Below are 26,427 nucleotides of genomic sequence, written 5' to 3' on the forward strand. Positions count from 1 at the left end.
ACACTCACCCCGCAGAAACTCATGCGCTTCTCAAATTCTTATTTCATAGAATGGGCCGGCACATAATAAATGTGCAGCGACGCCGAGAGAACAATGTTACTTCTCATCAGAATATCAATGAAGCGGGACGTACACCTGTACCTTGTATCTGTCAGGGAGTTTTCTCTTTCCAATGAACATAATAAAAAACAAGTACGTCAAAAGCTTTCCGTCCTGTGAAAGGAATGTGTGCAGTGACGTTGAGAGAATAATTTTACTTCTCATCACAATATCAATGAAGCGGGTCGTTTCAGATAATCCAAACGTCTCTGGTTAAAGGAGATGTCTCAACGCCTAGGTGGATATACCTGTATCTATCAGAGAGTTTTCTCTATCTAATGAACATAATAAAAAAAAAACAAGAACAGTTTTGTTATCATTTATCTACTTTTAAAAAGACCGTACATAATGTAGTTCTATGAAGATGCTCTGTTAAAAAAAAAAAAAAAAAAAAAAAAAAAAAAAAAGACATAATATTACCGTGTATGTGACAGTAATCTTATTCAGTAAAGAACTACTAAATAATTAAGCAAAAATGAAATTTACCGCGTCGAGCACGAACAATCATTTTAAAATGAATCATTATAATTTCTTTCTTAACCTTTTTTAAATATCTAGAATACTGAAATTATATTGAAACTAACTGAACCAAATAATACCAAAAAAATCAAAGCGTGCAGGTGGCCCACGCCTACCGTTTCGTGCAGACCATTCACAAAGCGTGCAAGCCACGCCTACAAAGTGGTCAGCTTTTCGTGCAAACCGTTCACCATTCCGTGTAAATCGTTCAGCGTTTCGTACAAACCGTTCACCGTTCCGTGCAGATCGTTCAGCGTAGTAGTATAGGTCCCATATGGGGGTGGGGGTGGGGGTATACAATGGGTCTATTGTGTTAGAGAACAATGGAAAGGACAATGGGGGGATTATCCGGATAATCCCCTCTATTGAAATGAGAGGGGAGGAAAGAACAATGAATCAAGGTCATAGATGACCTCTTCGTGACCTGGAGGAGACATTGGTAGGCAAGGAGGTCCCCTTCTATTGAAATGCAAGGGGTGGAGCAAGGTCATATATGACCTCTTCGTGACCCGGCGGAGGCAGCGCACTGACCGTCACGACATTAGGTGGAAAATCCCCTTTTTATTGTAAATGAGGCGATGAGAACAATAAAGCAAGGTCATGAATGACTCTTTGTAACCTGTAGAGGACATCTCCCTGGTCTAAGGTCTATTGTACAAGAGGACGACGCCTTAAACATTTGATGTCTTTAACAGTACCCGAGAGAGCAGATCATTAAGATCAATAGAGGGGGGATATATATTTACGGAATGGTTATTCCTTCATATAAGACGAAAAGTGGTTTACTCGTAAAGAATTGAACATCGTACATAGAGTGGATTAAAATTCTGAAGTAGATTTAACGATACCTTCGACTGATTCATGGATCCCTGCGTATTAACCATTAGCCTTCACGCAGCAGTGATACAGACGTGAGTGTCAACGATCGGAAGCTAAAAAACATGATTGTGCTCTGTCGTTTCACACAAAATAAAACACGACAGTCCCTAAATCAGCACCTTTAGCAGTATCGGAGAGAGTATACTCGTAATGAGTTGAACATGAAGAACATCGTACAGATTTAAATATCAACTGTAACATAAACGATTTATAGAAAGAGTGGATACCGTCACCCGTATTGCAAATTGCATGTTTCCGTTCCCCGTCCAGGTTTTAGAGATGATTAGCACACAATACAACAAAGACGTGGGTCACGATCTGGGACTTTCATAAAACCTTTCCGCAGCAGTGATACCCTACATTATCGGATCACACATATCGTAGTAAAATTCTTTACTCTTGTGTAAAACTTTATTGAGTGAGATTATGGATTTAAATATCACCTGTAACATACAGAGAGATGTACACATCGGCATTCAAAATCTGTAGTAGTATACTAGTTTGTTCATGGACCCCTGGGCATTAGTCATAATAAACAAATTGACAATGAAATGACCTTCCAACAGCAGCGGTCTCCTCTACACAGCGATGGTAGTGTTCATGTGTACATTTTATCAAAGGGGAATTTAAATATTGCATGGATGTTTCGAATTTCACTCATACATGGGTTTATAATTTTCCGTTCGGTGTAAACGTTTACTGTATACATATATGCTACATCAACTCAACATTAAAGAAAAAATGAGAAACATGTTGTGATGTATTTCATTTTTCTATAATCATTTACAGTTCTTTCATTTCCTTCTCGTAGTCTGGGGTAATTGAGTGCAAAATGAAAAAGTCCGAAGGGCATCATATAGCATGTCAAAATGAAGGTCTCGGCGAGTAGAGCTCGGCCCGGGGGTGGTCTGGAGTCGTTAAATGCAAAATGAAAAAGTCCGAAGGGTATCGTGTGGCACATCACAATGAAGGTCTCGACGAGTAGAGCTCGGCCCGGGGGATGGTTCGGGGTCGTTAAGTGCAAATAAAAACGTTTTCCGAAGGGTATCGTGTAACATATCAAAGTGAAGGTCTCAACGAGTAGAGTTCGTGCATTTTACGTTTGTAAACGCTAGTAATGTGATGAAGCAATACTCTCCGCAAAAACAGTGTCTCCGGGGGCCTCCCGCGGCGCGGCAACCCGGGTCACCGGTGACCAGGTTATCGGTACCCAGGAATACGGCGACGAAGAATTCGGATACCGGATCTCGGAAACCCCGTTTTCCCGCCGTAAAATGGCTGAAATATTGCCGAAAAACGGTGTAAAACCATGATTGATCAAAGAACTGATTTTTTGAAAACTCTGGAATCAAGTTCTTCAGGAAATTGATTCATTTATTACAAAAATACAAGTAATAAAAAGGGTTAGTTTTGACGGAAATTCCAAAATACGATCCCTTTAGTACGATTAATTATGCCTATAGTATACAAGACGACCAAATGTGCTGAATTCAAAGGTAGACCAAATTGCATTATGTCTGAAACAAAGCAGAGGTGGAGCTAAATTGATTTTTAAGGGCAAGGATATCTAGAGAAATATCCAATAAGTGCCGAATTTTGTATATAACAGAGCAAAGTAATATCGAATATTCATTCCATATTGGACAGTCATGACTTCTTCTCTTGCTTCTTTGGTAGAGAGTTTGGAGAAGCTGGGGAGACATTTATTTTTCATAAAAACAATCTCTAGTTGTTCATTCATATTGAGATGTGTCTCAAAGAACTATAAGGACGAACAGCCAAAAAAAAAGGGCCTTTGTCAGAACTTATTTTCAAGAACAGGAACCAGGAATATACATTATTCAAATATACTATTCTTTTCCATATATTTTTTCAATTATTTGTTAGTTATTGGAGTTTAAAATATCTATTGTTTTTGACGAAATTTTATTTGACCTCGCAATTTTGCAACGTATAGTAGAAATCTAATTAAAATCAGACTTCTTAGATCCGCGCCGAATACTTTGTGTAAGAAGATCTGACATAACCCGATTAGGGGTCATGTTCATGTGAATTTTATGTAAGCCAATCAATGCGTCGGCTATGAAGTCGTCGGTGTTTCCAATTCAAGGAAAATGGTTGCGATTGTTTGGTTTGGAAAAAACCCCGTCGCAGATAGATCCCAATGCACCTTTACGTCGACTGGCGTTATATTCCTCGCGTTAATTAAGTAAACCACCTTGAAAACTATACAAATCATACCCATCCCTATTCATACATAAATAGCAATTCACAATTAATTTAATTTGGGTGTATTTTATATCGTACGTCTTGTTGTTTGTATGAACGGAATAAATTTGGCATTATTGCGAAAGTTTAGAATTCATTATGTGAGAACAACAATTCTATAGTGTGCAATAAACTTCCTGGCGATTATTGCAATTTGTTTACGAATTGCCGGGAACCGCATGAATAGTCATCATTGTCTGTATAGCGCAAGCTGATTGGCTGATAGTTCTCATGAATATTCCAAGCAAAAGGTCATGTGGACATGACCCCCAATGGGGTTATGTCAGATCCTATTATAATGATTGTGAGCGTATCCTAGGATCTGATTTTAATTAGATTGCGTACAGTAGGGGAAAGAATGAGATTTATGTAGGATAACCATCCAGGGTGTGAGGCTAATTATGGCGTCATACAATGATTAATTAAGTTAACTGATTTATTAAACAAATTAATTACAAATAATTAGTATTTATTCGAATCTATTCATTATGTAAGGTAGCTTCCCGATAGCTTCCTAAGGTGTGAGGCTAACTATGACGTCATGACTATGTAAATTATAGATTCGATAATGAAAGGTGAAGATAACGAACAGTGATCAATCTCATAAATCCAATAAGCAATACATAATAGAGACGTGGGCAAACATGGACCCCTGAATATACCAGAGGTGGGGTCATGTGCCTAGGAGGAGTTAGCATCCCCTGTCGACCGGTCACGCCCACTGTGAGCCCTATATCTTATCTAAATTACATTTACATAATATATAAATGAAAACAAATCAACTTTATATCCTACTTTAACAATTCATTGATATTTTAAAGTATGTTTTGTTAAAAACATGTATTTTCAATATCACATCAGGAGTATAGGCGATCAATGTTGGTTGTTTTAGGTAAGACGCTGTGTAGGACAGATCAGGATAAACATCAATAATACGACATCATATTGAATGTGCTATTTTTATTTTTAGTATGCACTTTGATACTTTTATGCATCATATTATCCAGAGTTACGAATATGTAAAGAGTTCGTTTGAGTTTTATAACTGTTATAAGAAAATGAGGAATAAATCTACAGCCTAAGAAACAATTCCAATCTTAGACCGAGATCGTATTATGAAGAATGAAGGACGAATAACAGGACTATCGTGTAAATTGTTTTAAACTTTAAATCTTATTAATTTGATGTAGACACCTGATCCCACCTCTGGTATGTCCAGGGATCCGTGTTTGTCCAACTCTTACTTGTATTCTTTATAAGAGTTATGAGATTGACCACTGTTCGTTATCTTCGCATTTTCATACCATTAATGCAAGGTGAAGATAACGAACAGTGATCAATCTCATAACTCCTACAAGCAATACAAAATAGATAGTTGGGCAAACACGGACCCCTGGACACACCAGAGGTGGGATCAGGTGCCTAGGAGGAGTAAGCATCCCCTGTTAAGACCATAATATTAATACCATAAGTTACGTTTATTTAAAATTATCCTCAATATTCATAAAATGTGTTTAGCGCGAAGTTGAACATCAGTCATACACTAAATGTAGCAAAGCGAGAGAACTTGAGTGATGCACACCGGGGAATGCGTCTGATCTCGAAAGCGGATGGTTAGATGCCTCATGACAGTTTTGTGTTTGTTTAAATTATCCAATTAGATTTAAAAGTTTTCCTCGTCAATCTGTCAGGTATATAAAACTTGACGACATTCAAACTCATAAGTTTGTGGTGGAACAGACCGTGAGGTTAGTCACTATTTCTTCTCTGCGTCATAATGGACTGAAGAAAGATTAAAATTATTTCAAGGATTGATTTGTTTTATTTGTTTTTGTACGGAAAGTTAAGATTATTTTTCGATAAACTGATTTTACCAGTTTAAGGGTTCACACTTTTAACTCTTTTAACTATATCAAATGTAATTGAATATTGCATAAGTTTTCAATTCGACTTTGTGAATTGTAGAAACGAATTTAAAGAGGAAGTATGATATCCAGGGGGCATAGTAAAGAACAGACACATTGTTCAGTAGTCTAAGTGTTACAATCAATTATACATACATGTAATTTTAAAAAAAACCTGAAAATTTCTTTTCCCGATTAATTATATAGAATTGACATTTGAAATCTGAGACCTTACTGCATAAGAACCGTGTACCGACATAGGGCAGTGTTACTAGCTCACAATGGACAGAAGTAGCGCATCCCCGTCATTATCAGGAAGACCTGTCCGACTCGAGTTCATGTGAGGCTTCTTGGGTGACAGGGATGTCGATGGACATGTTATTATTTCACAACTAGTTTCTTAATCAGATTTCAACGTTTTCTATATAGTTTAATCAGTTACTATATGAAGGCGTTTAATATCAAAAAAGTATTTCAAATTTTCAGAAACAAAAACAAGTATTCAGCGGCATTTGCGACGTATCTAGTAAAGAATTTTTTATACTTCCAGCATGTTGTGTCATTCAGGGACTGCACACAACATTTCTAAACACCAGTGCAACATATGCAATATGCAGTTCAACCGAAAGGATAGTTACCTCCGGCATCTGACAAATCAGCATCCAAAATCCAATGAAGAAGCCAAAGAAAACTACTGTGAAGCCACAATTGGTAACATCATCCACAAAATCATCGTGTCTAATGACAGGCAGCCACAATAGGTAAAAACAATCATCAGCAATATCATCCGTAAAATCATCGTATTTAATGCCAGGCAGTCACAATAGGTAAAAACAATCATCATCAATATCATCAGTAAAATCTTCATATCAAATGCCAGGCAGCCACAGTAGGTAAAATCATCGTATCTAATGACAGGCAGCTACAGCAGGTAAAAATCATCAGCAATATTATCGGTAAAATCATCACATCTAATGACAGGCATCCACAATAGGTAAAAATCATCAGGAATATTATCGGTAAAATCATCACATCTAATGACAGGCATCCACAATAGGTAAAAATCATCAGCAATATCATCGGTAAAATCATCATATCTAATGACACAGAAGATAAAATCATTATACTAAATGACAGACAGATACAGTAGATAAATGCAAGGTGAAGATAACGAACAGTGATCAATCTCATAACTCCTACAAGCAATACAAAATAGATAGTTGGGCAAACACGGACCCCTGGACACACCAGAGGTGGGATCAGGTGCTTAGGAGGAGTAAGCATCCCCTGTTGACCGGTCACACCCGCCGTGATAAATGTGTAGATAAATGTGATGGAACCTCATTTCCATGGGAAGTGTCATACGTTGCCTTGAGGACAGAAGACCAGGAAAAGATTCTGTAAGAAAGCAAAAAGAAAATCATGACTCCATTATTGGAATACCAAAGAGAAGGAAGCAACTGTACACTCGATAAAGTGATTGAGTTAACGCTAATGTTGCGAAGTACCAACCTTTTATAAGATTGAGCTTTATGCCCTTGCCAAGCAAGTTAAGGGCTAAGTATACGGTCGTTATTGTACAAAAATGTTTCTTGTATTGTCTGCATTGCATCCTGCAAATAAAATCCACAGTTTCAAAATTTGTTCCACATGCTGAAAAACTGAACTTTACAGGAAAATAATTTCCAGTACTGATGAAAGACGTCGAGAAGTTTGAAAACCAGAATGAGATATATGGCAATGTTTTTGGCTATAAAAACTGGATTAAAAGCTTTGATTGACTTATGGCAGATCAAAACAATGAAAGGAATCAGCATTGTCACTGTTGCTATTGTTTAATTGGCTTTACAAAAACAAAACTGTTTAAAAGCACAAAGCTTATTGAAATCAAAGAACAGAAATACCTTCAGAGGAAAATAAGTGGCTGCAATATTCAGACGTTTCTAACCAACAAGTCAGTTCTGTCGTTTTTCATGTGGAGTGTTGATGCATTGCAGAAAAATACCAACCTTAAAAAGTGAAGTAAAACATATTAGACAAAGATGTCCCATTGGGATTTACATACAAAGTGGTGGGATCTAACGACACTCTCATCAAAGATCACATGATCAATCGTGGAGATAGCGTTGGTCAAACGTATGTGCAGCATATGGCTCAAGTAGAAAAGGGGCTGGTCAATATTCTCAGAAACCCCACACCTCTGAAAATGACGATGCAGGAATAAGTTGTTCAAAAAACATCTGCTTACAGACCCAATTCTAAGTTAACCCCCCCCCCCCCCCCCAATTTTACCTGTATCATGTACCTGTAAGCCGCCCGTCAATCAAACTTTTAACAATATATCTCAGGTGGATTGAAATCTGCAGACACTAATCTGCAGCTACCCAAGAGAAGTGCTTTCATAACAAAAACAGCCGATCATTACCGACATTCTTTAGATCTTGAGGAAAAGTACACCATAGCTTTGATAGCATCGACATGTCCACAACTGCTATTTTCTCGTTATTCAAATTTTAAAAAGTCCTGTGAACAATGCATCTTATCATTGCATTTTTCTCTTTCATCTGTTTACATGTACATGTATTACAAATTACACAATCAGAAATCAAACAATAATTTACACATTAATTTCTAGAACATATAACTTATTGAAACAAATTCTTTCAATAATTTATGATAGCTTTATATTAAATCGCAAAACTTTTTCTCAAATCAACAACATCAAAACGTATGAATTTTCAAAGACTAGACTTTTTGACATCATAGACAGTTGCTTCCTAAAGAAAAATGGAAAACGGAAATATTCATACCTAGTGGTCAGTCATCCAAAAATTACTTTGATAAACACCACTCTGATTCCAAGCACAAATACTCTGAAGTTGAAATAAAAATATGCTGGAGTTCCTCATTGACAATACATTCTGTTGGAATTCTCATAACCACGAATTGTGCTCCTTTGTTAGCTGACCTGTTTTTATATTCCTATGAGGCAGAATTTATTCAAAAACTTCTACGTGAGAAGGAAATTGTTCTTGCTGTGGCATTCAATGCGACATTTAGATATATCGACGAAGTTTTATCTATATACATCTACAATAATAATTTCCATTCATATGTCGATTCGAAATAAAAGACACCACGGAGTCGTGCACTATTGCTTCATATTTAAATATCTTATCAGGGTTGGGGTAATTGAAAAAGTAATTGTAATTAATTGCAATTAATTAATTTGTTTGAAATAATTAGATGTAATGTGTAATTGAAGATTTTTTAATTACAAGTAATTGCAATTTAATTAATTACCTGAGGAAAACATCCTGTAATTCAATCACTGTTTTAATTACTTTCAATTACAATTACAATCCAGGACTATGAGATTTGTTTTAGCATGATATTATTGCAATATTGCTCAAGTGTATTCGATACTTGAGTCATTTTTTTATTATGTGTATTTAAAACCAAAATACCCTCCTCTCCCCTCTCTCTATCTCTTTCTCTCTCTCTCAGCAGTTTGTCTTTATATACACTGTAAACTGATCAAACTCGCTGTTACAGTACTTCACTAGGTGAAATTCAAGTTTTTTCTGTACAAATCTCACATACCAGCATACATTGTGGTTTGCAAAGAACTTTCTCTGTGTATGTGTGTTTTTTTCTTTTTCTTTCTTTCCAGGACACTTCGTGTGTTTTAAGCTGATCAAATCTCACTGACAAAATTGAACAGGTGAGTTAAAGCCACCTGTATTGTTCTCAGAGCCCCAGGTAATATATAATTGCTATAAAAACAATTCACATAATAGGCAAATCAATATCATTTTTGACTGTTCCTGAACAAGGAAGATGTCTAGTAGACCCCCAGTATTCCGATAATTTGAAATCCCGGAAGATTGTGGAAGTTGAAACTTCAAAACAAAATGTACTCTTTGTTCATCATTCATATCTGGAAGTTTGAAAGTAACCTCGAACTTTCTCACTCACATTATTGGAGGAAGAATTCACAAAAATATCCCTTACTATCAGTGCTGGCAAAGAAATACCTTAGACTTATTGCAACTTCCACTCCAGTTGAAAGACTATTTATTGTTGTAGACAAAGTTTTTTCGACCTGGCAGATGCTGTTTAAAATGATAGCACCTTTGAGAAACTGATGATGATCATATGTAATAGCCGAATGAAACAGTAATCTGAGATAAATTTGTAAATGTGTTATTATCCATGCATCATATGATTACATAATTTACCACTATTTTTCTAATAAAATTTGAGAAAGCAATTTGTAATTTAATTAATTACTTTTGCAAAGTAATTGTAATTTAATTAATTACATGCTTTAAAATGAGTAATTGTAATTTAATTTAATAAAAATAGCAAAGTAATTGTAATTCAATTAATTACATTTCAATGTAATTGACCCCAACCCTGTACAAGGGTCTGGAAAATCAGTGACCACCCATTCGATCATTTCCTACATGATAGTACAAATAAAAAGATCTTGGGGGAAAATGAAAGATGAAACCATATTATTGCCAATGACAGGATGTGTAGGATTGAGACCAAATATGTAGTTTTAATTATGGACCAAGTGAAACCCGCACTGCCGGATGTGTCAGCAAAACATAAAATTATACTCTATCAAGAAGCATCCCTGTAATTTCCAACTTTGCTGACCCAGTTGTTTTTGAGAAGATATGTTTAAAGATTTCCCCTATATGTTAGCATGTAAAACTTTGATCCCCTAATGAGGCCCCAACCTACCCCGGAGACCATGATTTGGACAAATTTCAATCTACTATATTTCAGGAATTTGAACTTTGCTTGCCCAGACACGATAAATAACACTCAATGGTATGGCTGTGAGCACAAACAGAACAAATGCCAGAAATAGCCAAATATGGCCCGGTAATTAGTTATCACACGGGACCTCGGATTTTAAGATCTCATCCGAAAGACCAGTGACTCTGACTGTTCGAACCCTTGACCCGCTCGTTGAAAGGCTAACATTATAATCACAATGTCGTCACAAATGGTTTGGTCAATGATAAAATAAGTGAAGATAACGAAGAGTGATCAATCTTATAACTCCTATAAAGAATACAAAATTAAGAGTAGAACAAACACGGATCCTTGACATACAAGATGTGGGATCAGGTGCCTAGGAGGAGTAAGTATACCCTGTCGACTGGTCTCACCAGCTGTGGGTCCTACATCTCCATCGCGTAAACGGAGTAATTTGTAGTTAAAGTTAGTGTGCAAAGAACGTATCTCGAGTGGTATGAAACATGCAAGACATCATTTGAGGCAATGAGAGGTTGTATGGGTAAAATAAATCTATAATGACAATATTTGCGAAATACTGACTTTAAACTGTTGAAACCCCTGTAGCATCACCCTATTTGTCAGTAACCTTGAATAAATCATGTTTGAAATAAAACAAAGGCTGTACATGTGACGTTTCCTGAGGGAAAAAATCAGCGACCGAGGTTACATCAGGAAATAACGAGAACCTGTTGGTAAATGTAATCGCACATGGATTCAAATAACAAATATTTCGAATGAATTTTCACATACTGTAATACAGCAAATAATATAGGTCAGTGGTTACATTAGGTCCTTAACTTTGATAAATAATTGATAAGAAGGTAGGTGGAGAATGAGGTCGATGGTTAACCACTTACCTCAATAACCTTTTTATCTTTATCTTTATATATACAAAGCACCGATATAACGAACAATTCTCTAAGTTCTAGAGACGACCAGTCCCTTTATCAGGACTAACGAAGTTTTACTAATTAACATGTACATGAAGGGCCAGGAAACACAGACTCCTGGACGCGCCAGAGGTGGAATCGGTTACCTAAGAGGAGTGAACACCCCATGCCGGTCGGTCACACCCACCGTCAACCCGATAAAATATATTGCATGTTGATTAAAATTTACCACTAAATGTTTAGGAATGCTTAAATAACATGCACTAACCCGAAACAAATCAATCGTGGATATGATTTGAAAATTCAAAGCCGAAACGAAGTTAGATGAGTTGTGCTTGACAGAATCTGTAATAATACAACAATGGTCCAATTTGAAATCTCAAAGTCGACACGCAAGGCCAAAACAAAAAAAGATAAGTTGTACGTTCAATTATAAGAAAGGTGAAGATAATGAACAGTGATCAATCTCATAACTTCTATAAGCAATACAAAATAGATAGTTGGGCAAACACGGACCCCTTGACACATCAGAGGTGGGATCAGGTGCCTAGGAGGAGTAAACATCCCCTGTCGACCGGTCACACCCGCCGTGAGCCCTATATCTTGATCGGGTAAACGGAGTTATCCGTAGTCAAAATAAAAAATCAACGTGCCAAGAACGGCCTAACAATCGGTATGAAACACGTCAGACTATAACTAATGTGATGAATCAGGTTATACCAATCAAAGAAACTCGGGTGGTATGGGGTTTTGCCATGGTGATAACCTGTTTTCCCTACAGTGAAATGGACTGGGCCAATGCTATATATACAGCGGTCGACCGCAGATCAGTCAGTCTGATCTCTGCAGCTGTGCAGAGAACACCATAAGAGAAGCTAAATAAGCTGATCTTGTGTAAGTAAAAAGGCTACCTTGGGGCTGAATAAGCCTTATAGTGTAGGTTAGCTACGTTAGGGCTGAATAAGCCTTATAGTGTAGGTTGGCTAGCTGATCAACCATCGTAGCTTTGACACTTGGCAATAAAGGCTGAATAAGTCTGTACCCCAGTGTCAAAGTGAGCTGGAGACATCAGCTGGTAAGAAACCTCAGGTCGGTAGTCTGAACCATTGGTAAGGGCCAGTTGTCCAGGGACATTGGATTTAGGGAAGTAAAGGGTTAGGTTAAATCCTTGTTGAATTATATCTTGATTTTGAAATACGAATCGTAGTAAATATATTGATTAGGTAAATTGGCTGAAACAATCATCGTAAATATATTGAATAAGTTCGTTTCTTGCCTTGTAGACAACAGGCATTCCTGTAAATCATATGCACTGCAGAATCCCGGGTGTAACCGGGTACGTGTCCACAGATAAATAGTGACCGCTCGGCTGGACACACGTTACACTAATAAGTGAAATGATCTAGGTACTGCATTTTCATATTGATGCAATGGTAATGATATCATATAGGAAATTTGACTAGTCCACAAGGAAATAATGTGAATGTGATGGAATGTTTTCCAAATACACAAAGACGGAAACGCAGTCATGGACATCGTTTATATAAATATACAAAATATACATGATGCCACGCGTGGTTCACTTTTGCTTTACGTCCAGACATTCGGGTCCACATTATGTTCGCACAAAGCTGTACCCTGTTTCATTAAAAGTTTTAAATACGTTGTTTGAAGAACTCAAAGCTAGTCTATACTTGAATTTTTCAACATCAGAATATAGATTGACTTCTATGATTACGGATGATGTCAATTGCAGGCTCTTTAAACCACCGCGGGTCATTAATGATATTACTTCCGAGTCATACCGCCAGTTCCTTAAACTTAAATTTACAAAAAAGGAATATATACCGTCAACATAAGCAACATTCTTTGTCATATTAGAGTTCAGTCTTGTATCTCCACATATTTCATATTCAAGTCTACACCCTGTAAGTCCTACACACATACTTCTACTATTGCACGCAAACCTTTTTAATTACAAACAAACTTTACAGTGCCTAGATATAGACCATCTTATACTTAATCCACCTACGTGTTCTTGTTCTTCGTCGTCTGTTATAATTGATGATGATGAAACAAGACATCCGATTTTGTGCAAAGACGTGAGCCTCAGTAAATATTGAATTTTCCTTTATAAAAATGTGTATGTTCATTTTTCATTTAATTTCCATTGTTATTTAATTAAACTATGTTGTGTGTAATTTTTAAAAATAAAATTGATTTGCTGCAACGCCATAACATGAAATATATGCCCTCAAATACCCCAAAATCCCACTGAAAATGAGAGAAAATTGTTTCAATTTTGTGCAGAAACACAACCACTGGTGGATTGTTCTTACATTGATAAATGTGTATCGCATCTACTAGAATAACATATCTAGATCACCTCGACTCTTGACTGCAATGCGTATTCCAAGTGGTTTCTGGTCGTTTCGGCCTTTTTTCAGTTCGGCCCCAAGTTTTTTCGGCCGTTAGTAGTTTCGGCCTAATGTCGTTTCGGCCTAATGTCGTTTCGGCCCTAGTCGTTTCGGCCTTACTTTTGAATACCTTTGTAGTACCAATAAATTAAGTCTTTTTTCTCATCTTAATATAGTTTTTACAACACTTCAGTATGGAATTAATCACTCGCGTTTCTGTTGATCGACTTCTTTATTTGTATACAAAGTTGAACACGTTACATTTATAGTAAAAAATAATTCATAATATGAATTTCTGATAGAAAAAAAAAAATTATGTTCATCAGGTGAAAGATGGGATAAAGCTTTGTAGCTGAATGCAACGTTTACTGACAGTTCAAAAAATAATTGTACACGGGGAAAGTCGATGAAAAATGTTTTCTATCATTTTTTATAAGGTAAAATGGATAAAATTACGTAAATTTTAAGAGTTTTTGGAAAAAATTAAGTTCTCCCAATAAAGTAATTCAAGTAATAATTAAGTAATCCAAGAAATTAAAAGATTTTGCCATTTATTTCTCCGGGAAAGAAAGAAATCATTGCTTAACCTTTTTAATCGTTTAGTACATTTTTTCTAAACAAGATACTGATCTCACGGTGGGTATCAGGGACTAATTTTTTAGACAAGGCAGTCTTCTTGTGTATTCGAAATACACATACACCGTGTTCACGGACATTTTACACCGTGTGTTGGGGAATACTCGTGGTCTGTACTGTAGATTTTATTATCAACATTATTGTATTCACCCGTAAATTACTAACTGAACCTAACATACACTAACTACGCAAATAACAACATATCAGTTTACAGCGTACAATACCTGGTCATGAGTCATAATTGTTTATTTTTTCACTAAATATATTTCATTGAAAAAATACCTTTTCGAATAAAGTTAGTGTAGTATTACTTGTAGCTAATTTTTTTTATAGATATACTAACAAAAAAATACACAATTGTTTGTAGCGTCTTCACATGATTTCAAAGTGATTTTTAATATCTATAGGTTTTGCGTCGAAATCACATGTCAAATGCTAAATTGAAATTTTACAGCACAAATTTGTTGAGAAATCATTATATTTCGGGGTTAAAAGTTTGCCTTGATGATTTCAAAAACTATTCTCAATGATCATGGTATCACAATTTGCCAAACATAATGGAAAAGAAAGTTTGAACAATTTTGCATATATTTCATAATCTTTTCTAACACTACGCCTACCTCCAATTATTTCCTCATCATACAAAATTTCCTCTTCATTAAAGTCTCATAAATTCAATACACATCTATATTAACAAAAACAACATCACATTGTCGGTATTTTGTAGCTTACGAAACTTGGGCCGAAACGACTTGGTATCTGAGGCCGAAACGACAAAAGGCCGAAAAAACTTTAGGCCGAACAAACCTAGGGCCGAACTGTAGAAATTCGTGAGTGATGACTTGGATATTTTGAGCTGGTTTAAGTCTTTAAATCAACTAGAATTTTATATTTGATACTTAAGTGTTTGTCGGAGACCGTTATGCTCTCGGTGGGTAGCTTTCAATGATGATGTATCAGTGGATTTACGCTGCGATCGTGATTACAACAGGGAGAACTTGTATGCAAAAACTTCCGAGAAGATTAGCCGAAAAAGAAACGCACAGGTGGCATTAAATGTGCTCAATGCTGTTGTCATAACAATTCAGATCCGTAAGTACTTTGCTATCATTCATTTTGCCTCAGTTTGTAAAATAACTAGACAATAAACAAATATAGATCTATCCAATTTCATATGCAATTCACCGTTGAATATAAACTTCAGGCAAAATCTTGCGGTACATAGAATCACCGAAATTACCGCTAATCACCGAAATTACAAAATCTTGTACATGAGAAATGCCTGTGCCGATAGGTGTTTGTGAATTAGATTTATCACATTAACTTTAACGTTTGTAAATATTCATAAATCTGTCAATTTAATTTCATTTTGAAGTTCTGATGTTATTTAAACTTATTAATCAGCAAGAAATATTTATTATTGTTAATATACATTTGTAGCTCTGACAGTCAGGGGTGCAGATTCAAGATTGGATGTTCTAAATGAAATTAAGACAGAAATATTTTCTGTGAGGAATGTACAAGACTCGGCATCATCATTATGACAACACAGTTGTGGGTCATTAAAATTTAAGTGGATCCAATATGGCTGGAACTTGTTTAAAGATTGTTAAGCTGGAATGTGTCCACTGAGAAAATCACAGAGGCTGAAGCTGTTGGAGAATATTTGATGACCTGTTTTTGAATTTCTCATCCCCTTTCATGGAAGGAAAGTCTGTACTCAGCTGAACAATGCAACTGTATATGTCCATAGTTTACAGAAAAATACTGATATATATGCAAAAACAAATATAGTGTGTTAGACATTGTTTACAAACTCATATTTAGATAAAGCTTGAACATATAATTGAAGATTGTTTAATTTATTTTCTGCACTGACTGAGAGCTTCACAGACTGCAATTTAAAATGTACAATTTCAGTCTGATAGAAAACAATCAGGATAAGTCTGACAGAAACAGGACAACTTTAAATTCATATTCTTAATATAACCAAGATGGACACAAAATTTGCTTTTAAAAACAAAATAATACCCCCACCCCCACCCCGAATTGGAATTTGGGTAGTATTTTTTGTAATGCATGCATCTTATAAGTCATTCATCTACATGTATGACACATAAACCCATATTATAATTTTGATACAAAACCAAAACCTGTTTTTAACAACAGCAATCCCCCACCCCTGTAAATTGTGTTGTTATAAACAATGGATGTTTTGGGAATTTTAATGGGCATTGATTTTGCATTGCAAATCTTTTTTAATGCCATCATCACAGAATCTAGTATTCATGGAAATGAGTGAAATTATTTGCAACAAAGTAATAGAAAAGTGCACTAATGTACTTATGGAAAAAGTACTGACACAAGCCAAAATGCCATCCATATTCAGTTGTTTTTCCCCCTACTAAAGTTGGATTAATCGAGAAATAAAGAAATGAAATGAAAGGGTGGTGTACTGGTGTAAGTAGATTATGACCTAAGTAACATCATCTTTCTGGTACCTTGCAGCTTTAGTTGACACACAAAACAATTTAGAAATCGTTAGTACATATGTATGTGGGTAGCTTATAAAAATCAGTGTCAAGAAAATGTTGGGAAAATAATGCATACCCAATCATTAATATACTACAGTTACATGTAGCTGTTACAGTTCCTATTTAATGTTTCCATGGAGACAAAACAGTCAGATTACCAACATTTTCATAACAGGACTTTTGGACTAGCTATCTCTGGTCAAAACTGACTCAACTGAGTATAAGTAGGTAAAATACTTGTAGTTTAAAATGAAAAGAAATCTAAATCGCCAACATAATGTTTCCATGGAAGTAGGTTTCCATAGCAACTAAACTACAAATTGAATTCCTTCTTAATTAGTATATTTTAACCAGCCTATGAAAACAAAGATAAAGTTATGATATTATAGAATAAATCTACTGAAGTACATGTACATTAAATTGTTTTCAATGATTATGGTTGCTGGCCCTATCGTTTCCATAGTAACACATTTTTCTTCATATTTTCCACTTTGTAATAATTAAATTCAAATGATTAAACAGAGTCATATTATGCTTTTACAGGAAATACCTAGAGATAAATATGTAATTTTATCTTGTGAAAAGTAAAAATTCTATTCAATACAAAGTAATTCAAAAACATTTAAAAAAATTTAATTTTCATTTTAAATGTAATAATCTTCTACCAATGCCTTTTGACTTGAAGATTTTTTTTAAATGTTTGCTAAACCAACTAATCCAACTTATGACTAATCCATGGAACTAGTACTTTATAACTAAGATATATAATTATATATATAATTAAGATTATGACAGAACACCTTCACTTAACAATAGGCACACACATTTCTGCTTCCTGACACAAATCAGTTTTATAGTCAGCACTTTTCTTCAAATCTTAAAGGAACCATATATATGTATCTTATAATGGTTGCTATGGTATCAAAAGAATTAATCATTTATATTGCTAATTTAAGCAGACTTTTACATCAATTTATATGTTCAAATATAATATGACAATGAGTTTACACTATCACATGGTAATAAGCAGAGCTGTAATGCTTTCTGATACAAATTAGCATACTAGTTTACTTATTAAAACTTTGTTATAAAATACTGAAATATGGTTGCTATGGCAACTGAATATTTCATAACATGAGAATTCGTGATATTTATCATTGTTTATGCCAAATTTAATAGATTTTAAGGATGTTATATTGATAAATTATTAAAATTTGACTCATATATTCATATTATGAGATTTTTCATATTACCATGGCAACCAATTTTTCAAGCTATATAATTTTATTAAGCAAAATAAGACATTTGTGGGTTTTTTTTATATTTTACACATAATGGGATGAATTAAATCATATATAACTTTCATTGATGTGTGTTGTTGCGTTTTCTTGTAAATGATGTCATAAAATGGCTTAAAAATGATTTTTTTCAAAAATAGTCAAAATGCTAAAACATTGATTTTTCAACCTCAGGAACAATAGGTAATCCAATATTGATTTATTGATGTTTTATTAAGAATTTATTATGCTGAACCTAATCTTTAAACAAGCAATAGAGAAATTTGTACATCACTAAAATTAATTTGTTTATGTTTAATAAAAAATAGGCCAAAATCGAGCATTTTTAAGCATCTTGGGAGCTGTTTTCACAGTGTTCTTGTTACCATGGCAACGGTACCTCAATTTCGAATTTTGGTACCAAATTCTATGAGAGGGTATCAAATAATCACTATATGCCAAATTTCAGCAAAATCGGTGAGGGTACCTTTCCACCCCTATAATAAAAATTTTGATGCTTACAGAGAATGGCTCTTAAAAACTATTTAAGCACAGGGGTTTATAATTATGATCTTGCACGTCCTTGATTAATTTGCATCAGTTTGATAGCATCTAGGCCCCAGTTTCAAATTTTGACATTAGTTTCCGCTCTTTGGCCTCAATCTGCATTACTGTCTCAGTTTCTGCAGTTGTGCCCAGTTTCTGCAATTTAAAATCAGTTTGTACATTATGTTCTCAGCTTGTGCATTTTTGCCTTAGATTCTGCACTTTTGCATCTCTTCGACAGTTTCTTCAGTTTTGCATCTCTTTGACAGTTTCTGCATTCCACATGTCTGCCGCTTCTCAACGGATCCTTATTATGTTGATACATTCTCATTCACCTTGTTAAGTTTTGATCAAGCTGTACTTTGGCATTACAAAAATATCTTAGGTTACATTATATTTGAGTGATAATAATAATTGTGTTATTTATAATATATTCTCTGCTAAACTAAAGATTTCCTATTAATAATAGGATAGTTACACTGTTTCCCGTTGTCCATCATAAAAATGTTATAAAACATTCTTTCCATAATTTTATACGCATGTATTTAGATATGAGGGTCCGTCCATCCGTCTGTTTCTAGACAATCAGTTGTGTTTGCTTTTTCCTTACGATTTGATACTTGGGTTTCATATTTAATATGATGCTTCATAATGGTGAGATACAAAGTATCTTTAAGTTACAAGGAGTTATGAGATTGACCACTGTTCATTATTTTCGCCTTTCACAACCAGTTGTATGGCGTTTTGCTTACGCTTTGAGGTTAAGCTTTGATATATGCTGTTATATAATGATGAGGTACTAACAAGTTCATGTTTGCAGGATTTTGCTCTATATTTTAATAGTTATGACACTTTCGTATATTTTGTAGCGGGTCAGTGCCTTGTACGAATTGTACCTTTGGTATGGCAGTTGTCTAACAGATAGATAGGGCTTGGCGTGAATCTCACATCGGCGTTTTTATATACTTTAGAGCATAGAATCAAAACATGAGTGTTCGAATATTGTATGGAATTCATTTATGCCCTACTCCTTATTTTACATTATTGATGGGAAGTATAAAATTGATTAATATTCGTTATCTTCACCTTTTTATTTCATATAGCCTAGTGCAAATAATCTTGAATTTCATTTGTAGGTCCTTTAAATGAAAAGATGAAGATAACGGTGATCAATCTCATACCTCCTATAAAAAAAATAAAAAATAGAGAGTTGTGTAAACACGGACCCCAGAACGTACCAGAGGTAGGGTTAGATTTTTAAGAGGAGTAAGCATCTCCTGTCGACCGGTCAACCCGGTCGTAAGCCCTATATCTTAATCAGATACATGTACATCACGGTTGTCCGTATGAATTCAGTTACAAGGTGGATGCAACTTTAATTTGATTGATTGTACATAGTGTTATTTTTACAACGATTTGGCAATATTTCATGCATACTTCTCTGATAATACTGCCTGGAGTGGTTTAGAAGTTTTTGAGTCCCTGTTGGAAGCCGCATTGAACGACCTCTCTTTAGAACACCACAACGACCTTTTGCCCGTCAAAAGGATGTCGTCTTGATATAGGACTGTCATTTAACGTCCACATCTGTGTAACTTTTGACAGTTCAAACATATGAATAAACATGAACTTCATAATAATTATGTATGACAACCATTCGTAACCTTAATTAAGAATACAAAGTTTATTAATTAAAGTAATTACATTGCGTTTAAAAAGATATCCACACCATTCTTTGGTTTTCTTCTTGAAGTTATAGTCTTTCATTAGTTTCTTCAAAATTTCAGGTAAACACCCAAGCAAAAACAGGGGCTGACAAATGGAGAGGAAGTCCTCACAGAAAAACGTGAAAACAACATTTACATTTATCTAATGAAAGGTGAAGATAACAATCAGTGATCAATCTCATAATTCCTATAAGCAATACAAAATAGATAGTTGGGCAAACATGGACCTCTGAATACACCAGGGGTGAGATCAGGTACCGGGGAAAAGTAAGAATTCCTGTCGACCAGTCACACCCGCCGTGAGCCCTATATCTTGATCAGGTAAACAGAGTTATCCGTAGTCAAAATCAGTGTGCCAAGAACGGCCTAACAATCGGTATGAAACACGTCAGACAGCATTTGACCCAATCATACAGAAGTGTATCGGCAAACAAGATCGTTATAACGACCATAGAATTTTCAAAATACTGACGTGAAAAGAAACTATTGAAACCCCTGTATCATCAACTTGTTTGTCAGTAGCTTGCCTCAATTTAAAAACTGACCATACGCAGAAAAATTTATTGTGTATCGAATCAGTTGAGATATAAACACAATATGCAGGTGATAATGGAATACTGCTACATAAATATGGGAAGTTGACGATGGAGAAGCTGAAATCATTCCGTTGTCATACAGTTGAGTTGTTAGTTTGCCGTTTATATCTACTTTCAATAAAATATCTAAGTATGAAGCAGAAGTGGACGACTCTGTGGTATCTTTTATTTCGAGTTCACAGGGATATATAGAATTGACATATGAATGAAAGTTATTATTGGTAATAGATAAAACGTCGTCAATATATCTAAATGTCGAATTGAAGGCAACATCACGAGATGTTCTTTCTCACATAAAAGTATTTGAATAAATTTTGCCTCCTATGAATATAAAAACAGGTCGGCTAACAATGTATATTTTTTTTCGAATTTTCTTTATAGTACGTCATTGTAGGTTTTCCTTACAAAATATTTCCACAGTGATCGATCCAAATTCATTATCTTAAATGCAATTTGGGATTTGAATGAATGGAGTGATCAGAGAGAATTATTCTGCTTTAGGAAGTTCAACCAAATACACCCGTGATTTGATGGTCGCTATAACGATCTGATTTACCAATACAAACTGTCAGGGGGTCAAATACTATTTCTTTACACACTGACTTTGACTACGGATTAGGAATACTCCGTTAAAATGTAGGACTCTCGGTGATATGACCGGTCAACAGCGGATGTTTACTTCTCCTAGGCACATGATCCCACCTCTGGTACATTCAGGGGTCCGTGTTTGCCCTACTCTTAATTTCGTATTGTTTATAGGAGTTTTGAGATTGATCACTGTTCTTTATCTTAACATTTCCATTAAAAAGATGCTGGAATTTCTCATTGACAATATTTTCGTAGTCGTTCGTGATCAGGTTTTAGAACAGTCTGTTGGAATTCCCGTAGGTACGAATTATATGAAGGTGGTTTAACAACCAGGGCTTGAATCAAAAGCAATTTTCTGTAACGATAAAAACCAGATCCGTCATATCCAACTCTCTTAAAATAAACAAAATTACAATTTTGTTTGCATGAAAATGTGAAGATAGCGAACAATGATCTTTCTCATAGCCTATAAGGAATACAAAATTAAAGGTTGGTCAAACACAGACCCGTAGATATACGAGAGGTGGGATCAGGTACCTAGGATGAGGAAGCATTCCATGTCCACCGTTCACAAACAAATGAATTAATTCCTCGGTCATAATGTCTGTAAGAGGAACAACTTCAACAGCATCGTGCTGTCTGGCTCTAGCTGGCATCAATTCTCTGAACTCGTGTGCTGCCACGTGGATGTCAAATATGTCCATCTATAAAATGTGAAAAGTTTGTACGGCAAAAACTTATATCAGTGATCAATTTTCTTTCCTCCTGTGAAATGATATTGTACACCGAAGTACTCTCTCTCTCTCTCTCTCTCTCTCTCTCTCCTCTATTCAATTAATAAATATGTACATGCAAAGGGACCGTAAATAATTAAATAAAATATATGTGATTCCCAAAGAGACAACGAATTTTGAAAGTTGTACTATATTTTCGTTTATAAATTTCCTTTCATGGATAATTTTTGTAATCAACTGTTTATTTTGGATTGCGAATGTAATACCCGTATTTTCACCCAGATGTATGTTTCCGATCACTGTTCCCTTATTTATGCATCTAAGTTTGTATGTAATTATCTATTTTGAATTGTGCACGCAATATACCCAACCAGATGATCAGTGTATATGTACGTGCATAATCAGATTTCTGATTTCTTTAAACTGCAATACCCCTGACCAGTCAAGCATTCAATTCAGGAAAAATATGCCCCCTGATTGAAGACATCCTGATTGGCACGGGTGAAGTGTGTTGCAGTCTGTAAAATGGAATGAAACGTGTTGTAGAGTTATGTCGATATGCAAATGGAGTTAATCTTTTTGTTTCGTGGAATTATTAGAATAAAAAGAATCTAACATTTTCGGTAAGTGCACATCTGCGGTACCTGTTGAATATATTTTTTTTGCGAGTATGCAATGTACATAACATATTATGCATATGAAACTGTATTTGGCAAGAATTTATGTGAATGATATCAATTTTATGGTCTTTGCTTATTCCATTCTATCAGTTTGCAATTGGCAAATGATTTCTCTGCATTTATTTCATAAGAAACTGCAAACACTTTCATGTACTTACAAGTATACAAGGCAAGCTTTTTTCGCATTTTTATCTAAATTATCTAACATTTCAGAATGTTTCACTAGTATACAATAAAAAAAATTGTAATTTAGAGCAAAACATAATGTTTTAAAAGGTGATTTTATATATTTCTCATTCCCTATAATACTATCGGAGATGTGCACTGCTCGAGTCCACAAAGAAAAATCACTCAAGTGTGATAATCACCTTTGGGGTATAAACGGGTCGGAGTAAATTAGGCAACCTGAGAGAAATATGGCGGATAAGATGAGAAATGTGTACGTATTTAATTCATGTCAGTTTATAATTCTATTCACTAACTTCATCAAAACCAAAGACACTATCCCGACTTATCCAATCGGGAAACAGATACATTGCTTACTTAGGAGATAATGACAAAAGGGATGGCACTTCCTGTTTAATGCAAAAATATATGGAATGTATCACCCATGTTTAAACATTAAAAGTACTCAAAAATAGATGACTGACAGAAAGTAAATTGTCTTTATATATAATGAGAAGCTGATTTAACAATCAGGGCTTGAATTAAATACAATCTTGTATAATACTAAAGAGACCGATCCGTCACAGTACATTACCCCATACTTGGGAGAAGTGGAATGGTAGACATACCAGGAAGGAATATGTGAAACATGGAGGCGAGTAACAGTTGCATAAGCCCGACTTATGGGATTGGTAGATAGCATGCATCATCATCATATTCAACATCAAAGCCATTCTGACGACGTTTTGATAAAACATTAAGACTTTGATAACATGATAAAAATATTTAAATACTGAATCATTTAAATATGATTACTTCTCTATCAAAGCCATTCTGACATGCTGCAGATATAAGCATTTATTAAGACTTTGATGATGACAATATTTAAAAACTGAAAAATTTTAATGGCATTTACATGTACGTTTATCCCAATCTAAATTTTTATGACCATACTTTTCTCGTATATGTCAAGGAACATTTGTTGTAAAATATATATGTAACATCAGTTTATGATTAGGTTGAAACAGATAGATTTTGTGAAATTCTATACCTGTCTAATGATTCGTTACTGGGTATAACGTTTGAAAAAGTTAAAATTGGCTTCCAATGAGCTTGTCATTGGTATTAAGTACGGCTGTAGTATCAAAATTTCAATTCAATGCTGGAAACTAAATGTTTCTTTTCTCTATATATAATGTTCAATATACATGTATGAAAGTGATAAGATTCAAGATAAGGGCATCCAAATAATGGCCAAAAATAACATGTTTCAAATAACTGACAGATAAAAACAACAATACATTGATAGCTCTTATTAACAAAGGTCCATGGACCATACCATTGACCTACGTTTTAATCGATCCATGCTAGAATACAATTGTGATGTAAATTGTTACGATGTTGAGGGGGTCAGAGCTAAGATACGTCTTTAGGGTTTTAAAACAACTTGATCATTGTACACATACGTATAGTTAAGATATTAATAACTATTTTCTGAGGTTAATTTAAATACGTAACTAGTATCACTGAGGAGTGTTCAGAAAAAAATATCTATGTTGTTTGAAAACATTAATTTAATACTTATATTAATCATTATATTAGGTTTAAAGTGTAAAAAAATAATAATATCAATTTTGCAATGAGAATTGGAAGATTTTTGTATGTTGCAATGATGATGGCTCAAATGTTTTTGCTACTGTCTGAAAAATTCATTTTCTATCGGAAAACATTGAACAATTTAATAAACTTCAAGAACACTCTGAACAATCATATACCTTTTGTAGCTTTCTGTAAAGAATGTTATACATCTTAATAGATTTATTACATTGTACTACAAATCTATGGCAGTAGAAATCAAGTTGTATAGGAAGTTAGTTCCTCAGCGTTTGAGCACAACTGCGCAGGGTGCTATAGCTAAGTATTTACTGGTCCCATACTGATCCCATTGATAAACTTTTAGTAAACTTGAAATCACAGAATTTTTCCCAAATCAATAGCATTAAAACCTATGACTTTTCAACACTATACACGACCATTCCTCATGATAAATTAAAGACTAGACTTTTTGACATCATAGACAGTTGCTTCTTCAACAAAAACGGAAAACGGAAATATTCATATCTAGTGATCAGTCATTCAAAAACTTACTTTGTTAAACACCACTCTGATTCCACGCACAAGTACTCTGAAGTTGAAATAAAAAATTCTATGGTCGTTATAACGATCTAGTTCGTCAATACAACCTCGCATTGGGTCAAATGCTGTCTGACGTGTTTCATACCGATTGTTAAGCCGTTCTTGGCACACTGATTTTCACTGCGGATAACTCCGTTTGCCTGATCAGGATATGGGGCTCACGGCGGGTGTGACCGGTCAACAGGGGATGCTTACTCCTCCTAGGCACCTGATCCCACCTCTGGTGTGTCCAGGGGTCCGTGTTTGCCCAACTATCTATTTTGTATTGCTTGTAGGAGTTATGAGATTGATCACTGTTCGTTATCTTCACCTTGCATCCACCACTTTACTCTCATTTTTGCTATTTCAGGGTAGTTTATCGAAAAGGAAAGTAGGTTTTTAATTAATTTTACGATATATACGAATCAATTAAGATTATATTATAGCTTACAGACTTCTCCTCACATATAAAACAATATTAAAGGTGCAAGCAGTAATTCTGGAGCAAGTGTTTCGGAGTTTATTGGCAACATTTGTTAATTCATAAGTATAGATCTTTAAATGTGATCATGCAATCAATAACGCATGGCACTGTTGTTTTCATTCGTATGAAAAGTAAACATCGCGTTTTCCAGCTGGTATTTTACTTCTGTCCTCTGTTTTCTGCATGTGCTCGCCAACATACTCCAGCAAAAAGTCCCCTTTACGGTGCTCCTCGGTGGCAAACACTGCAAATCCTAAACAAAAACATACATGTTAAAAACGTTTCTAAATACAGATGTATCAAAGTAAAATGAAATAATGGAATCATGCTTCTTGAACAAAATTGGAAAAAGGAAATATTCAGATTTAGTAATCAGTCATTTAAAAATTACTTTTTAAACACCATTCTATGTTCGCAAAATGATTGCGTTTATTTTAAAGTTTTCAACTTTCTTAACTTAAACAATTATTGATTTTTGTACTTTCTTATCT

The 26,427-nt window shown here is 34.8% G+C and overlaps 1 protein-coding gene and 1 long non-coding RNA gene across 2 annotated transcripts in view; one reads left to right on the plus strand and one right to left on the minus strand.

Moving 5' to 3' along the window:
• LOC125648196 (uncharacterized) overlaps window positions 1–1,587 on the minus strand; it is an 11,240-nt gene extending 9,653 nt beyond the window's left edge. Inside the window, exon 1 of the mRNA XM_056142492.1 lies at window positions 1,467–1,587. Coding sequence (XP_055998467.1) covers window positions 1,467–1,502 — 36 coding nt within the window. The 5' untranslated portion in view covers window positions 1,503–1,587. The remainder of the gene's footprint in view (window positions 1–1,466) is intronic.
• Window positions 1,588–15,258: 13,671 nt separating this feature from the next.
• Window positions 15,259–16,273, plus strand: LOC130047441 (uncharacterized). The gene is made up of 2 exons (XR_008796338.1): window positions 15,259–15,522; window positions 15,871–16,273. It is a non-coding gene; the product is annotated as an uncharacterized LOC130047441 (long non-coding RNA).
• The last annotated feature ends 10,154 nt before the right edge of the window (window positions 16,274–26,427 follow it).

This window comes from Ostrea edulis, chromosome 6 (assembly GCF_947568905.1).
Source record: "Ostrea edulis chromosome 6, xbOstEdul1.1, whole genome shotgun sequence".
Classification (NCBI taxonomy): Eukaryota; Metazoa; Mollusca; class Bivalvia; order Ostreida; family Ostreidae; genus Ostrea; species Ostrea edulis.